The 17,767-nt window shown below is 41.6% G+C and overlaps 1 protein-coding gene across 11 annotated transcripts in view; it reads left to right on the top strand.

Annotated features, from left to right (window-relative positions):
- Nucleotides 1-17,767, top strand: part of RABGAP1L (RAB GTPase activating protein 1 like) — a 694,415-nt gene that overhangs the window by 655,044 nt on the left and 21,604 nt on the right. For 10 of the 11 annotated variants that reach the window (XM_069065530.1, XM_069065529.1, XM_069065528.1 and 7 more), the window contains one exon: nt 6,015-6,125. In XM_069065530.1, the coding sequence (XP_068921631.1) occupies nt 6,015-6,125 (111 nt within the window). Of the gene's footprint in view, nt 1-793; nt 2,581-6,014; nt 6,126-17,767 lie in introns of those variants that run through there. The other variant, XM_069065539.1, reaches the window with a different exon arrangement.

Here is a 17,767-nt window from a genome sequence, read left to right as displayed (position 1 = left end):
CACATTTGCTGATTTTTGATGGTTCTCACTAAAGTAACTTGAACTCTTCAGACCATTTTATTGGGTCTTGTTCATGTAAGAATATGAGGTGTTTGAGGGATAGATTAATTGTTTTGCATTGTCACCTTTTTTGCTTATCATTAACTGGTGGTAGTCACTTAAAGCATTTTATATTAACTTTTGTCTTGCCCACTGAAGAAGGCAAAAGTTTGATATTAAATGCCACGCTTTAGAAATAATTACTTTCCCTGTCCCTCTTACCTAGTTTAGGCCCCTCCTGAAGTAGTGAGGTTAAGATAAATGTGTCTATCTCTGGGCATAAGAGTTTTCTTCTGCAAAGAGAGATAAATTCACACTATTCTGACTCCATCTCTCTTGTACCACAGATAGAACTATTAGCTTTTGAAAAATGTTTCTGCTATGAAATGTTGTTGTATTTGAAATAGGTAACAATAGATAAAAAGAATGTTTCTAGAATATAGAATTCTGTGTAAGGACCATAGATTTAGAGCTGAGAGGTACCTTAGAAGTCCTTCAGGGGTGGCTAGGTGGCCCAATGAATAGAGCACTGGCCCTGGGGTCAGGAGGACTTGAGTTCAAATGCAGCCTGAACACTAGCCGTGTGACCTTGGGCAAGTCACTTAACCCCAATGCCCTGCCCTCCCCACTCCAAAAAGCAAAAAAAAAAAAGTCATTCAGTATAGTTTCCTCATCTTTCAAATGAGGAAACTGAGGCCCAGAGAGGTTACCAGAAATCATGCAGTGAATTCACTGTGGCTTGGGACTAGAATTCTGGTCTCCTGACTCTTGGTCCATATTCTCTCCTTAGGAGCACAGGACTTCAATCTGGGCCTTAGAAATCAAGGCTAGTTCCATCATGATGAGAGAGAGGCCCATAAAAGTGAACCTAGCATTTCCCAGGTTGTAAAGCTAGTAATCCATAAACTGGAATTTGAATCCAGGTTAACGTCTGATCCCAAATCCACTACTCTCCTCACTATGCAACATCCTAAGACCCTACCTTCCAAAGTAAAACTTGATGATAAATTCTAAGAAGCTGACACACGTTCCTTTTGATATTAATAAATTTGAGTGTTTTTGGATGCAAAGAAATGCCAAGCCCAAAACCACATAAGGTCTCTGAAGAATTGGTGTCCAGTTTATGCCTACACTTGAAACATTGTCAGCTGAATTAGTATAAAAGTAACAAGGCCTCTAGGTGCCATGTCCTGTGTCTTTCATTTAGAGAAAGATGTGGTTCCAAACTAATCTTCTGTCTTTAGGATACATAGTTCATTATTGCAGTAGTTATCAGTGAGAAATTTGCATCATGCCTAACTGGTTTCTATAACACCTATGAAATTTGTTTATTTTATTTTAATCTCATTTTCATGTTGGAGTATCAGTTGGTATTTCCAAAGATGGTCTTGAGATGCAAAAAAGAAATGCAGTCTGGGTTGCCAACTGTCATTTAATTTTATTGTTGAGATTTTTAAAAGATCAGAAACTGTTGTTCATATTCAATGTAAGAGATTCTCCTTAGGGAATATGGCAAAGAAAGGGAGGAAATTGCCACATATGGTCTTAGACTAAGGCTTCAAAAATGAAAACTTGTTATTTTTAAGTCTTCATTTTTCAGATTGTGTAGAATTTTAAAATATGTCATCTGGGTACATTTGTCCTTGTGTGCCTTGAGATTGTCAGCTCAAAATGTCAATATTGTTGGTTACTTATTTTTTCAAGAGTGAGATATGAGAAAAAGGAACTGTTTGCTAGCAGATTATATACTTGCTAATAAAATTATGCTTCTCACTTAGAGAAGCATTTTTCTTGACCCTTAAGTCACTTAAATCTATGTGCCAAGAATTCATCATAGCAGCAGACAACACACCCAAAACAGAGTTGGGTTTCTAAAACCTCATTCCTCTTGATGATTTTTCCCCCCTTTTTAAACCTTACCACATTTTCTTTTGGTCGCCAGTGAACATTTCTCAAGTTTCTTGTCTTGGAGCTAACTATATTACAATTCCTTGTCCTGCCTCATCCAGACCCTACCTAGCCCACAGAGGGACACAAATGGGAATTTGAAGACATTTTTTGCTTTTTTTTTTCATCGCCAAGCAGCTCTTTGTGCACTGAGATCTCCCTCTGTTGCCTGAAGATTAGCTATTTTGTAAGGTTTCTGACACTATACATGTAAATGAGTCTCACCCAGCTTTCATGACAGCAGTGGAAACAACTTACACCATGACTACTAATCATCCTATGTACAAACATATTCATCCGTCATGCAAGCTGAGAATAGCATCATGGAGAGGGTGGAGTTTGAGTTTATCGGTCTTCCTGAGTTGGGACTTGCCCACTGGCTTTCTCAAGTCAGCTTTCTTTCACCAAATGTTTGCTGTCATAGGGAAGGCTCTAAGGAGAAAAAATTAACAAAATAGAATTAACAAGTGTCTCTTTTGTTGTTGCTGTTTCCTAATTTTATTAGTAGGCATTTAAATTTCATTGGATATCCTTTTTTCCATTATTTTTGTACCTATGATTGAAAACAGTAGTTGGTCTCTGACTTTGCAGGAGGTAAGTTTTTCATCTGTGTATGTCTGTAATATTCGTGTCTGTCTCTTTGGAAAATGCAGTATCCTCCTCCCAAAGTTATTCGCCAAACTTTCCCAGCTATACATCCTTCCCCTATGGGAAGAGCAGGGGAAGAGAATCCAGGAGGAAAGGACTCCCTCTTTTTATCCAGAGGCTGTCAGCCAAGTGATATTGGAGGGTGCTTCAAGTCAAGTGAGAATTGTAAATGTTAGAAATACAGTGCCTACTGCAGTCTCTTCAGAGAGGGAGCAGGAAGCAATTGTCTGTTTACCAGCTCTGAGCATTCAGCAAGTCTGACTAGTCTGCTTGTGCAAGGTTATAGAATGCTCCCACAAAGACAATGGAGCCCCTTGGCCATCAAACTAAACCTCAGAAATGACTTCTCCCTGCCTAGCAAGAGAGATTCCTTGCCCAGGTTTCAGAATGACCTAGACAAAGCTTTCTGAAATACATCAAAATGAAAGTCTCTTCCCTTTCTTTTTAGTGCAGTTTTCATTTGTATAACCCCAAGGTTTCTCCCAAGGAATCTGTCAGTTATAGTTCCTTCACAAGAGGGGCCAGGACAGCCAGCCCAATACTGTAGCCTTACAAATCCCTTTGGCTTGTGGCTGTCTGTGGGAAGCCAGGGTCAGGCGGTTTCCTTGGCTTTGGAAATGACTCTCTCTTCGGTAGCAGTGATTTATTCACTAGCATAAGAGATAGTCTCTCCTTTTTGTAAAATCCCCGGAGGAGGAAGAGGAGGAGGACACTGCATTTTTAGCCACTTTGCTTGCTTTCCCACTTGTCTGTGAGTGAAGCAGGAGCCTGAGACCTCACATTGTGCTGCTTGCTTTGCAGACACTGAACTGAAGCTTCTTGCAAAGGGGAGACACCCCCCCCCCCCCCCCCCCATTTCTTTGTACTTATTTTAAGCGGCCATCTGACACTCCTGGTTTCTATAAGATCTTCCTGTAGCCTGTACTCCTGTAAAGGAAGAATATTACAATTCCAGTAATTACTTACAGAGTTCCTACTTCTGGCCAGGATTACAGCTGAACTCATCTTTTTGTTGTTGTCCAACAAAAAAGCCATGGTCAGCTGATCTCTGACCCAAAGTCAGGTGGTTGATTACCTGGGGACATTGTAGGAATGTTTTCAAACAAATACTGATGGGGAATGTCCAACAACTTTAGCTGGAGACTCATTTGACTCGCTTCTGCAGTTTAACTATAAACTGAAGCACCCTAGAGGCTGCAGACTTGTTCCTTATAGCGTAGTCAGTGTACTCTAAATGTAGCTGAGGGGATTTTTATATGCCTAGGAGACAGTTATGCAAGAATGCTTTAAGAAGTAGTGAAGTCATCTAGCTGAGATAAAAGACTAACACACCAAAATGAAAAAAAATTCAAAGTTCCTTTACTATGCAACCTATGTTGCACAAGCTGTGTTGAAACTGAAGGCTAGTTGTTTGCAAAATACCTGTTTCCTGTCCTTGAGAAAACTCATTAAAACAACAACAACTTCAGATAAGTTCCCACATAGCTCCTAGCCAGTAGAAAAGATGTTGTCAGAGAGGGTTACTGAAAGCAGGATTGTCTGGCCTGTGTGTACAATTTGGTTGTCTCTTGTAGAATTTAGAAAGGTGTGATGGGGACACTGATTTTGTTTTTCTGTGACATGCAAACTGTTTCATCATGCTTAGGAGGGTGGGATAAAGTTGAAAGACTCCACTGAAGGGATAGACAGAATTACTTTTGGGTACAAGCTGATCTACCGAGGGGTGAACGTTTTCATTTAAGGAGTGTCTTGGAAAGTTTTATTGGCGAGGCAGTACTTTGGACTTGATTACAAGCTGTTACACCGTATTTTGTTCCAGAGGATACAGTGTGTCCTATATAGGAAACATCCTTCAAAAGGGAAAGAATGCTTTAAAAAAAGTTTCCCTGGGACTCCCACCACCACCACCAAAAATAATTACCAACTTAAAAATTTTAAAGTGTTGCTCTTAAAATATTTTTTCCAAAACTTGCCACTATCTTCTGTACATCTCACAGTGGAAAGACCCTGTGTCTTGGGAAGACCCCAAGTGGAGCCTTTGGAGGTTAGCTCAGTAGGGGTGGCCTACCCATCAGCACTCAGTCCTCAGTGTGCATGAGATCATTTGGCGTACACTTAGGAGTGTCACAGTCACTACTTTGTTGAGCTCTCTAGCTTATTTTATTTTATTTTGAAATGAGGTCCACAAATAAATGGCTTTCCTAGTGCTCTATTCAGTTCATTCTATTGCAATATTTCCCAGAGCTACAGATTTGACTGCTTTTGCTTGAATTTTTGCCTGTCTTGCAGAAAATAGTCTTGACAATGCATATTTGAAAAACAGGAAGGTGTTTTACACTGAAATCTTTCCTGTCAGATGTCTTTTTGAATCTCCTGTGACTACTGACAGCTAAAGCATTTTGATACCTTGGGGGAAAAGGCACCGAATTATTATTCTTTTAAAAAAAATTAAGTTCATATCTTTTAGAACCATAAGTAATAGTAAGAATTATAAGAAATAGCCCAGTTGTTAATAATTTCTGGGGGTCTTTAGAGAAGAATGAAAGTTTCAAAGGACTTTTGGGGTTTTTTTTTTTGTTTTTTTTCAATGGAGTGGGATCTCTTAGCCATATCTTTTGCTAATGGTGTTCTCATTGACTTGACCGAGAACTCTAGTAATAACCCAGAGGAATCTAGCCCAGTAATTTACATTTATACAGTGCTTTTCATCTGATGATCTCCTTGCCATTTAGATATTCTCTTCAGTACCGTTGCTTCCATTTAACAGCAAAATTGGGGTCCAGAAAAGTTCACTTGGCTTGTTCCAAGAGGTCACAGTTATGAGTTGTTTCCAAAGTTGTAACAGAACTTGAGTATCTTGACTGCCAGACTTGTAGTCTAAATAAAACATGATTGATTTTTTTTTGCCTGATCTTTGAAAAAAAAAAAAAAGATTAGAAGTATCTCTTAATATTTGCTCCAATTCTAGTATTATGGCCTGCAGTTTCTTTTTGGGGATGAGGAACTGATTCTTCTCTGTGTTTCTGACCCACATGTAGGTTTTAAATCTATATTAAAATGTAGTGAGGTAAAGCCTTAGAGCTGAGAATATGTCTGGGAGATTTTTTTTTTTTATAGCAGTATGTTTCATCTGAGGGCGTACTGGGGAGTTGTGAATTTTGCTGGGTAGAGTGCTGCATCTGCACCGCTGGCTTGACTCACTGTTTCCCCCAAACAGCAGTCCTGCCTTACTGTGCCACGTCTGCCTTCTCCTACCTACACTTCTAAGATACACCCTTCTTTTGCCCCACTCCTACCTCTCCCCTACCTGTTGGCCTTTTGTTTTTGCTAGTCTGTACAAGTATTCACTTTCCTTTTTGGCTCTTGCCCTTTTTTCACAGAGGGAGAACCGAAGGTTACAGGAAGCCAGCATGCGGCTAGAACAAGAGAATGATGACCTTGCTCATGAACTTGTAACCAGCAAAATCGCTCTGCGAAATGACTTGGACCAGGTAAAACTAGTCATTCATGAAGGAGGATTAAGAATGTGACTCTTCCCTTTGGTGAGAGAAGTAAATAGTGCATGCTTTTAGGAAAGAGTTGGCTTCTTGGTTCTAAAGGATTATGTGACCCACTTCTTCTCCCTCCCTCACTCCTCCTCTGCCCCCACTGTTGAACCTTTCTGGTGTCTACCCCTCACCCACTCCTTCTCCTAAACCACCAACTGCCAGGTGTCGCTGCCAGAAAACCATCCTCTTAGGGTATATTGATGCCAGCTGAAATTCTGCAAAATGTCTCAGCTGTTGTGAATCTGGAAGTTTTGTACAAAGGATATGGGTTCAGGTGGCATTTAACATCCCTAGGAGAACTATAAGTGGATTAGCTGCAGGCACTGACTTAATTTTGGCCTTTCCCATAATGCTGTCAACTTTAGAGTTCTGCTTCCCTTTGAAGACTCCATCTATAGATATGAACAACAAAGTGTAACAGTGGGAGATGATCCATGTGGTAAGGACATCAAGAATCGTGTCAGGTGAGGGAGGGGGGCCCTGGAAAATCAGACTCTTAGGTTGGAAGGGACCTTCCTAAGAGTTCTGTTCCAATCACCTATCTCATACATAACCTTTTTACAATGTCACTGACATTTAGTCAGCTCTTAAGATGCCAAGGAGTGCACTTTGCTCATTGGTGCACCAGACTTGGAAGACAGGTGGGCCACAGAAGAAATGACTTGTCTGCATCATGGGCTCTGTTAGATACAAACCTAGTTCCATTTAAAGAATAACAATTCAGTACCTTTCTTTCCGAGGTATCAAACTGCTTTAGTTGTCAGTACTCATAGGAGATTCACAAGAGATATTATAGGAAAGACTTCACTGTAAAACACCTTCCTGTTTTCCAAATATGCATTGTCAAGACTATTGTTGGAGGGTTATTCAAGTGAAGGTGTGACTGAAAGTGTTAGCAACAGGAGAGGAAATTTTGTACAGGTCCTTCTTCCTCCATATTTTATCAGTGCAGATCCATCAATTTCCCATTCATCCTTTACCTCATGTATAAAGTTTGGGTCTGAGGGCTGAAATTGTCTAGACTTGGGATTTCATTGGTATGGAAGCTCTCTCTGTCATTACACATTGGCAGCTCATCTGTAAAGTATAATCTTAAGAGAGTTTCCTGGGCACTGAGAGGTGGGGGACTTTCCCATGATCAGTGTCAGAGATGTGACACTAGATAGTCTAGTACTATCTAACTTCAAGACTAGCCCTCAGTCTTCTAGTCCAAACCATTTTTCATTTATATATGATCTATGTGATGAAAAGTTAGAAATAGCATAGTACCTACATGGATAAAGCAAAGTAAACAAGACAGTCTCTGTCTTTGAGAAGCTTATGTTCTAATGGACAGAAGACAACACATAAAGGGAAGCTGGAAAAGGGGCGGGAAAATACATGCACGGAGGCATGGTTTGGAGATGGTCTCTGGGAAGTATCATGGAGGTCTGGCTTCAGGCAGGAAAAATGATGGCTCACCTAGCAGAGCCTTGGCTGATCCCTGGGGCAGAATCAAAGGCTCTGATAAGTAGGGGAGGGGCAGATAGCCATGTTGATCAGAGTGGAAGCTGCATGGTTCAGAAATGGTGGCTAGAAGACAGTAAAAACAGTTATTCCCAACATATTTCTAGAAATTGCTTTTGTCCTTGTAGAAAGAAGGGATTAGAATTGGTTAATTGCTTTTTCTTTCTGAGGTCTCACCCATTCAGCATTTTCTTCTTATGCTTAGTGTTGCAGTAAGCACCCCAGCATCCCCAGGATGGCTGCCAACACAGGTTCTTAGATCTGCTTTTCTAAAGGAAAGCAACTCAAAATGGGTTAACAATCTTGCTTTAATCAAACATAAGATTTACCTACTTTAGGGGGAAAAGTCAGCACCTAGAACTTCAGAGTATACAGTGGTTACAAGCAGAAATTACAAGAAGACAGAGAAACAAACATATCAGCAGACAGGCCTCCAACTGTCCAACCATTACATCCATACCTAGTCAGTTACCAGAGAGGGAAGCATCAACATCTGGGTTTTGAAAGCCAGGGTGGGGCTTTCAGCGGCTGCCCAGAGTCCTGTCTGGTCACATCACACAACACTTCTCAAAGTGAGCCCCAAAACAAAGCTTCACATCAGGGATTATATAGCCTTCTTCTGGCTCAGAGAATGTAACAATCTTCTTGACCCACTGCCCAATCACAAAGTATCTCCTGAAAAACAAGCCTCCACACTTAAGCCTATCAAATGGCCTAGGGGCAGGGAAGATCTTAAATTTACATTCCCATTACACTTAGCTAGTCTGAAAAATTATACTTCAAATGAGAGCTTCCCTCTGACAACAGTAAATAATGATGTCATTGAGAAATCTGGTAGTACAGCAGAGTGTGACTTCTTAGCCATTGCACTGAGAATGTTTCATCAGTAGGAAAAGTCTTTTTTTTTTCAATGAAACACAGTTTATATGGCTGTTAACATGATACCCCTAAATTGATGCACTTTTTTTAAATTTTTTATTTTTTTATTAATTTGTTTGTTTCCTTTTAGTTTACAGGATTCAATTCCACAATTCCTTGAGTTTCACATTTTGTCCCCCTCCCTCCCCTCCCCGCCATGGCAGCTTATAGTCAAGTATAGGATCTGTAAATACTTTCACATTATGAGTCAGGTTATAAGGATGGATTGTACCAGCTGGAATGAAAAATGGTAAAGAGGACATAAAACCAAATAAGAGAAGGAAAAAGATCAGGTATTTTGCTTCCACCTGGATATAAACTTAGTTCTTTCTAGTTCTTTCTCTGGATGCACACATTTCTCTCCATCATGAGTCTTTTGGGATTGACTTATATCACTGCATTGCTGAGAAGAGTCCAGTCTATCAAAGTTGGTCATCACACATACATTGTGTCTGTAATTGTGTACAAATTTCTCCTGGTTCTACTCTTCTCACTCAGCATCAGCTCTTTTAAGCCTCTCCAGGTAAATATGAAGTCCATCTGCTCCTTGTTTCTTATAGCACAATAGTATTCCATAACATGCATATACCACAACTTGTTCAGCCATTCCCCAGTTGATGGGCACTCCCTTAATTTCCAATTCTTTGCTACCACAAAAAGAACTGCTATAAACATTTTTGTACATATGGGTCTTTCTCTCATTTCTATGATCTCTTTGGGATATAAGCCTAGGAGTGGTATTGCTGGATAAAAGGGTATGAAAGTATTTATAGCCCTTTGGGAAATTGATGCATTCTACAAGTATTTTAGGGCAGTTAGGTGGCACAGTGCATGGCATGCTGGGTCTGGAAGCAGGAAGACTTACCTTCCTGAGTTCAAAGCTGACCTCAAGACACTAGCTGTGCGACATGGAGCAATTCCCTTCACCCTGTTTGTCCCAGTTTCCTCATCTGTAAAATGAGCTGGAGAAGCAATCATTCCCAAGAGAGATGCACATAGTAGGTGCATAGCACTATGCTAGGTTAGAAGTAAGAGTGGTTTAAAAAAAAATAAGCATAGTCTCTGAACTCAAAGTGTTTATAGTCTAGTTGAGAAGACATGTCAACAAGTTAAGTCAGCAAGCTTTTATTAAAGCACTTACTGTGTGTGAGGTGAGCCAGCTAGATGGCTCAGTAGACAGAGCACTGGCCTGGAGTCGAGAAGACCTGAGTTCCAATGCAGCCTCAGACATTCACTAGCTGTTCGATAAATAATTTAACCTCTGTTTGCTTTAATCTGCTAGAGAAGGACATGGCCAACCCTCCACTATCTTTGCCAAGAAAACTCCATGAACAGTATTGGGGTACTGTGGTCCATGGGGTCATGGAGAGTCAGACAAGACTGAACAACAACAACATATGTGCCAGGCATTGTGCTGAGTTCTGGGAATACAGATGCAGTGCCCTCCAGGAACTTCTGTTCCAGTGGGGAGACACACGCAGAAGAGAACTGCAAAGGTCATGGTCATGGGGGTGTGATGGAGCAGTCCCAAGGGCTGCAGTGAAAGGGGGCTGACCTGGCTTCCCTCCCTAAAGGCAGGCTCTGGGATGAGCCCTCCCCCTTCCCAGGGGCAAAGGGAACCTAGGAAGTGTGGCAGGAGAGCTTTGTTGGGATGGAGAGGTCCCTGGAGTTTGATGGAGAAGCCCAGAGGAGTTCAATGACCATTCTGTTCTTGGAGTTTCTGTGGCAGAGGGAAGTGTTTCAAAAAGTTGTTTCTTCATTTTAGATCGGAAAGGACCTTGGAGGTTTTTTGGTTTTAACTGTTCATGAACCTGGTAACAGAAGGGAACACCCCACCCACACTTTCTCCCAACCTTTTCCTGTTGCCCTCAGAATCTTTTGAGGTTCCAGGACTCCTAGGATTTTTCACATTGGTCTCAGCACACCAGCAAAAGTGAACCCCCGAGGTAACTACATAGCTTTACTCTGAAGAGGAAAGTATTAAATGGGAATTATCAAAATACAGATTATGAGGAAATTTTTAGCTTTGTACTAAGCATATCAGTTGAGTGTAAATTGAACTACCAAGTGCATATAGCTCATCAGGGAATTCATTAATTCAATAGTGTACAAATTTATCAATACAAATAAAATCTTTCAAAATAATCCTAAAAATAGAAAGCACACTATGGGTTTCTGTAAAAAACAATTAAAATGGATTGCAATCAACAGCTGACCTAAGCCCAGCTAGGCTTACCTAGACAAAAAGCATGGATCTCTCAGCTCCTGGGAGAGGAAGAAAGGGATAAAAGGGAAAGGGAGAGAGGACCCTGCTTGTCCTTCACAGCCTCATAAAGGGAAAAGGCACTGAAGGCAGCCCTGCTCTCTTGTCCTTAGGCATGAGAAGGAATGGAACCTTAGCTGCTAAATTCTTGCATGGTAGATGGGTCAAAGACCAAACCCCAGAAGCCCTCTCGACACTTTGTAATACCACTAGACCATAGGTGTATTTGTTACAACCTCTCCCAGCTTCACCTCTTTGGAGGTGATACAGTTACCTGCCCATATCTGGAAGCTTGGAGGTGATGTACTTTTCTGCAATGGAAGCTATGAAAACGGGAGTAAATCTGTTTGGAAAGAGTCCCAGTGAACAAACATTTATTAAGTGCTTACTAGGTATTAGGCATCATGCTGAGCACTGGGGAGACAAAGTATGGCAGAAACAGTCCCTGCCCTCAGGGTACTCTTATGTGGGAGACATATTCTTATGAGGGAGACAACATACAAATAGCTGTGTACATACAAGATATATGCCGTAAACAAAGGAAGGTAAAATCAGAGGGAAGGCATTAGAGTAGAAGAAAGAAGGAGGGGAATAGCCTGGCCTCTTTTTTTTTTTTGGTCAATTTTTGGAGGGGGGAAGGCAGGACACTTAGGGTTAAGTGACTTGCCCAAGGTCATACAGCTAGTAAGCGTTAAGTGTTTGAGGCTGGATTTGAGCTCAGGTCCTCTTGACTCCAGGGCCAGTACTCTCTGTTCATTGTGGCACCTAGCTGCCCAAATGGCCTCTTAAAGAAGTTGGGATTTTAACTGCATCTGGAAGGAAGCCCTGGAAGCCAGGAGGCAGAAGGGAGAAAGGAGAGCATTCTAGGTCTGAAAGACAGCGGTGGTGAACAGACCCAGGGTAGGTAGATAGAGAGTATCACATGCAAGGACAGCAAGAACACCAGTGTCACGGAATCCTGGAATCCATGAAAGGGAGTGAAGGGTAAGACGAGGTGCCAGATGATGTGGGCTTTAAAACAGGCTTTTTATATTTGATCCTAGAAGTAATATAGAACCACTAGTATTTATTAAGTACAGAGTGACATGCTCAGACTCGCACTTAGGAAGGTCGCTTTGACCAGTGACTGGAGAATGGTCTGCAGTGGAGAGAGAAGTCAGGAAGACCAAACAGAAGGCTGTTGTCTAGTGATAAGGAACCTGTACCAGCCTTCCACCAATGTGAAGCTAGTTTGAATGGAGAGGGGACATATACAAGAGTTGTTTTGAAGGTAACAATGACAGGCTTGGAAACAAAATGGATAGATATGTGGGGTGAGTTTGGGTGAGGAGTCAGAGATGGCTTTGAGATTGCAAACTTGGCGGGGAGAGAGGGGGAGACGGCTAGGTGGCGCAGTGAATAGAGCATTGGCCCTGGAATCAGGAGGAACTGAGTTCAAATTCGGCCTCAGCCACTAAACACAAAAACTAGCTGTGACCTTGGGCAGTTGCCAGTTGCCCTCCAAAAAGAAAAAAAAAGAGAGATTGCAAGCTGGGAGGTAGGGAGAATGGTAGGAAAAGTAGGAAGGGGGAGGGCTTGGGGAAGTCTGATGCACGTTGAATGAACAGAGATACACCGCCTCCTTGGAGTTCACAGTATTGAATGAAAGGGTCTTTCCAAGAAATTGCCCCTGTTAACTATGACGCTGCTAGGGATCGTGGAACTAGGGACCTGGCTATAATGGCTTACCCCTTAACTAGGACATTTACAAGAAAAATGGGAACTGGGGATACCTCATGAAATAACCTCCCCTTGAAGCATTTGTGGTTATAGGTGGATGCCACAGTCAGGGTCAGAACTGATTAGCACTTGCTAAAATATTTACACTTGACTCAAGTTAGCAACAGATTTTTCTGTACCCCATTTATTTAAAAAAAGAACAAAACACTCTTTATTGAGGTAACAAGCAGTTTTTTAAAACTTGATAACATTTTGATAAAGTTGCTCAACTCAGGAACTTTTTGTTAAGTGCTTGCTACATACTAGCATGAAGCTGGTGTTTGGTGGGATACTAAAGTGAGGAAGAAATAATCTTGGCCCTCAAGGATTTTTCTCATTTAGTTTGTTAAAAGCTCAAAAGCTCTAAGGCACAATTATATGTAACTGTAATTTCCTTACTCCATCCTAACTTTGATCATGTTTAGTTCATTTCCTTTTTCACTTGACTTCAAAAGAAGAACCTGATTTTATTCTCAGCCCTCTGGGCTTTAGTCTTCCTCAGCATCAGAACCCCTCCACACACAGATTTCAGTGTCTTCTAAGTGTGCATAGGTACACAAAACCAAAACAAAGAGAAACACAAAAGGGGGACGTTACCTCCCTCAGTAAAGTTATATTCTGCTGGGAGTGATGCAACAGACTCAAATAAAGATAATACCAGGAAATTTGAAGAGAGAGAACTGAGCAAATGGGGGGAGGGGAGTGGGGATCAAGGAAGGTTAAGGGTTTGGAGATAGAACCTGAGCTGAGCCTTGAAGCACGAGGATTGATTCTGAAAGGCTAAAATGAAAGGGGAGTTAACTCCAAGTGCAGGAGACAATTGTGCAGCTACGCAGAGATGGAAGATGGGAGTGGCATGTGGGGAACCAGCAAGGAGTCCAGTCTGGTTGAAATTTCAGCACTGTGAAGGAGAATGATATGAAATAAGTCTGGCAAGGTGAGTTGTTTGGGGGGGGGGGCGGGGAAGGACACTTCTCTTTGATTCTTGAGGCAGTAGGGAATGGCAGGGTCAGACGTAGGCCTGGTAAAGATTGTTTTAGCAGCTGTATGGAGTGGCAGTGTTTTCAAGAAGGAAGAGATTGTGCACAGACTGAAAAAGGAGTGCTTTGCAATAGTTCAGGCAGGAGGTGATGGCCATATAAAAGAAGAGAAGGGAGCTAACGTGAGAGGCCATCCAGAGAAAGAATGGACAAAACTTGGCAGCTTTTTGGATAAGCTACAGCAGAGCAGAGAGGGGAACACTAGAAGTAAGAGTCAAGATGAACTCTTGAGTTTATAAATTTGAGTGACTCAGAAATGAGTCTGCCTTCTGCAGAAACAGGGAAGTTTGGAAGGGGCTGGCTGGCTAGGTAGGGAAAAATAATGGGTTCTTTTTTGGTCACGTTAGCTTTAGGTGCAAACAGACCATTCTGCTGATGTTTAGTGGGTAATTCACAATGTTCAAGATATAGATTTTGTCTAGATACATAGGTTGGGGAATTATTGGTCTTGTTATCAGGCCTGCTTGAGCCCCCATACCTGTTGGGGGTAAGTATGCTTGGGGTCTTCTGTTCATGGTCTTAAGAATCCCTAAAAGTTGAACCCCACAAAATAGCAGTATTGTTCAAGAGAGAGAAGCATTTAATGTGGACCACAAGGCACATGGTTTATGGAGCAAATTATTAGTTCAGTAATAAGGATATAATAATAAACTCAGTAAGGCTGATATCAAGTACATATAATACCAGAGGAAATTCCTAGTTCAGTATAAACTTGCAGATAAACAATTACTCTTACGCAGTTAAGATACTCTAACTCACCTCTGAGACATAGTGGCTGTGTGACCCTGGGCAAGTCACTTTAACCTCTTCTTTCTCTGAACCACTCAGTATAAGTTGAAGAGAAGGTGCAGACCTGAATTAGCATTTGGGAGATCCCCTATAGCAATGAAATCATAGTTCTAAAAAAAATAAGCCTAATGACGGAAATAAGACACATAATTGTTCTTGGGGAAAAGATGACAATTGATTTACTATTGATAACTGTCCTTTAGTTGTTTTTGAGTCATTTCAGCCCTATCTGACCCTTCTTGTCCCATTTGGGGTTTTCTTGACAAAGATGCTGGAGTGGCTTCGCCATTTCCTTCTTCAGCTCATTTTACAGATGAGGAAACTGAGACAAACAGGGTTAAGTGACTTGCCCAGGGTCACACAGCTAGTAAGTGTCTGAGGCCAGATTTGAACTCAGGAAGATGAAACTTCCTGACTAGGCCCAGCGCTCTATCCACTGCCCCAGCTGTCCTATCATGAGACAAATAAAGTCATATAATCCTAGTTACTTCTTGCCAGGATCCAATGCTACTCCTCAGCTGTTGCCCTGAGGGTGAGACAGAAATTTATCTCCTTCCATCTAGACTCTACCAGCTCTGAAAAGTGTTGGTTCTGTTATAAGGAAGGAGTTGGTTTTAAATCAAAAGTCAGTCTTGAATCAGATCCATGACCTGCTGGCTGAGGACAGTTCCTGTATCGGCTGGAGCAAGGTAGAAGAAAGGGAGGATTATTCTATAACTCGTCCCAGTTCCACACAGTTAGAAAGGTGGTGCAGTGTCAGTTGTTGGTTATGATATTGCCCAGGATACCTTTCATAGACTGAGAACTAGTAGTAGATTCCTCTTCTCTAGAAGTCCTCAGACAAAAGCCGGATGATCATCTTTCAGGGAAGCTATAGAGGGGATTTTTATTTCAGTCACAGGCTGTATTAGATGGCCTCTGAGATTCTGTGATCCTGAGATAATAACTGGACAAGTGGAGGCTGATGAGATGACCAAAGGAGAATATGTAGAGAGAGGAAAAGCTAAAACAGCCTTAGGAGAATCTTACAGTAACAGAGAAGGAAAAAGGATGACAGTATAACCAACAGTATTAGAAAGAAACAGAATGATGGATAACGAAGTGAATGACATTGTGGGAACAGAGAGAGGGAGGAGAGGAGTGGACACCAGTGCTGAGAGCTACATAGAGGTCAGGGAAGATGCAGTCCACAAAGTGACAGTTGGGTTTCATATCGAAGAGATCACTGGTGCTATTTGAGAGCAATTTCAAGTAAAGTGGTGGGTCTAGAAGCAAAACTGCAAGGATTGAGGAGTGAGTGGGCAGTGAAAAAATAAGAGGCAGCAAATGTAGCCATTATTCCTAGGAGTTTGGCAGGGAAAGGTAAGAGAAATCTAGGATAATAAATAAAAGGGAGATCTGGGTGTATCTGGCTTCAGGGAAGGATCAAGATGAAAGGAGAAAAACAGAAGAGATTGATGGGACATCATTCTGGAGGAGATGGAAAGAGAAGGGGAGTGGGAGCAGGATGGTGAAAGGCTTCCAGATGATACCATCTGAAGGAGGGTCACTTGAAGGATCTGAGGAGCCTTCTTGGCCTTGAGAAGACTTGGCTAGGACCTGACGCTTTCCTTAATTGTTGGAAGGGCTAACATGTGATAATGGGACGCCATTTGTTGTACTTGTGCCCGAGGGCAGAACAAGCAGTAATACTTGGAAATTTCAGAGAGGTCGATTTAGGTTTAATGTACAGAAAATGTCAGAATGGTCTGAACTGTCCGAAAATGGAGTGAACTGCTTCCAATGAAAGTGGGTTCTTCATACTGGAGGGAAATGCTGCTCAATAAAGCTGGATGTTCGCATTTGTTAGATAGAAAACCTAGAAGCCAATACTGATTGTATTTGAAGTTCCTTTCAGCTCAGAGATTCTGTGGTTCAGTGAAGCAGAGGGGCTAGGCGTGGCAAGGAGTCTCTTTCTCAGAAATTCAAATAGAGGAAGTAGGGATGGGAGAGGATGTAGAGGGATTTTAGATGTAAAGATGGAGTAATAAGGAAGCCCACAGCCAGGGAGGGACCTCAGTTATAGAGTAGAAGACATAATTATCTGCTTGAAGGAGTAGGTGGATGAGTGTAGTGAAGGGCTGAGAAGGTTTGGAACACCCACTGGGTGGGGAGGGGAAGTAGAATCAAGAGTCCATCAGAGAAAAATAAAAGAATCCCTGTGTAATAGTGAGAACCCAGTTGAAATTAGATTTTTAAAAATTCTTTTAACCCTCAATTTTCTCTTTCTCAGGAGTTTCTCCTTTTCTTAGCTACCTCAGAGAAGAGTCTGTCAGGGAGGAAAGAAAGATGCAGTTCTCTATATCTTTTTCTGGCTCTTTTCATCCCTTCCATTCCTAGAAAGAAATTTTTAAATAGGAAGAAAAGAAACAGTTGGCACCTTTCCAGTAGAAGCTCTAAGTCCCTGTTGCTTTAATATTTTTTAAAATCCTTTTAACTATTTAGGAAAATAGTGGAACCATCCCTTCCATTTTATTTATTTCCCAGACTGGAATCTGCCCATTTGAAACATATAAAGAAGATTGTTAATTTCTTATCCTATTTTGCCGGTTTCTTCAAAAAGTATTTCAAGGAAGTATAAAGTGACCTTATTTATTCTAATGCACTGAACATTTTGTTCAGAAAAGAAGCTGGTTATCTCACATGTTTCATTGTGATATATAATGTTCATGTGCCATGTCGCTTTGATACCCCCAGCTCAGGCATTTTAGCAGTGTTCAGATCGGTATGCCTTCCACACTGGGGCAGTGTTTCTGTTGTTAGTGGGCACTCCATACTTAGTAGCATTGAGATTCTCAGTAAGTGTTGACATTTATGGCTTGTGCTGTCATGATGCTCCCCAGGGACCATGAATCATAAAACACTTTGTCTAGAAGCAAAATTACATACATACCACTCACAACTTCCAATCTGGCCCCATTTTACTAATTGCATGCAGTCCCAGCCTCTGACAGGGATGGGTCTTAGAGCAGAGCTAAGAGCTAAGCTGAGTCTAACTGCAGTTACGGGGTCTCTGCCCACGTGGGCCCCAAGACAGCAGCATTGCCTCAGGTTGATCCTGCTTTTAGTAAGTTCATAATACTAATGCCCCCTGCCTTGGGTCCACCCCATTGTTAGTTGATCCACAGTACTATTCATAGTTGCCTCTAATTGGTCTCTCTTGTTTCATGGCACAGCCAGAGTATGTATCGATGGATCTATGGATAAAGTGAGGCTGAGGGAAGCTTTCCAGAAAGAATGTACAACAGGAGCTATTATTTACTTAATATTAA

This window comes from Petaurus breviceps, unplaced genomic scaffold, assembly GCF_028583685.1.
Source record: "Petaurus breviceps papuanus isolate PSGF00001 unplaced genomic scaffold, PetGlider_PUasm1.0 90692, whole genome shotgun sequence".
Lineage (NCBI taxonomy): Eukaryota > Metazoa > Chordata > Mammalia > Diprotodontia > Petauridae > Petaurus > Petaurus breviceps.
Note: the sequence above shows the minus strand (reverse complement) of the source record. Positions and strands in the feature narration are given on the sequence as shown.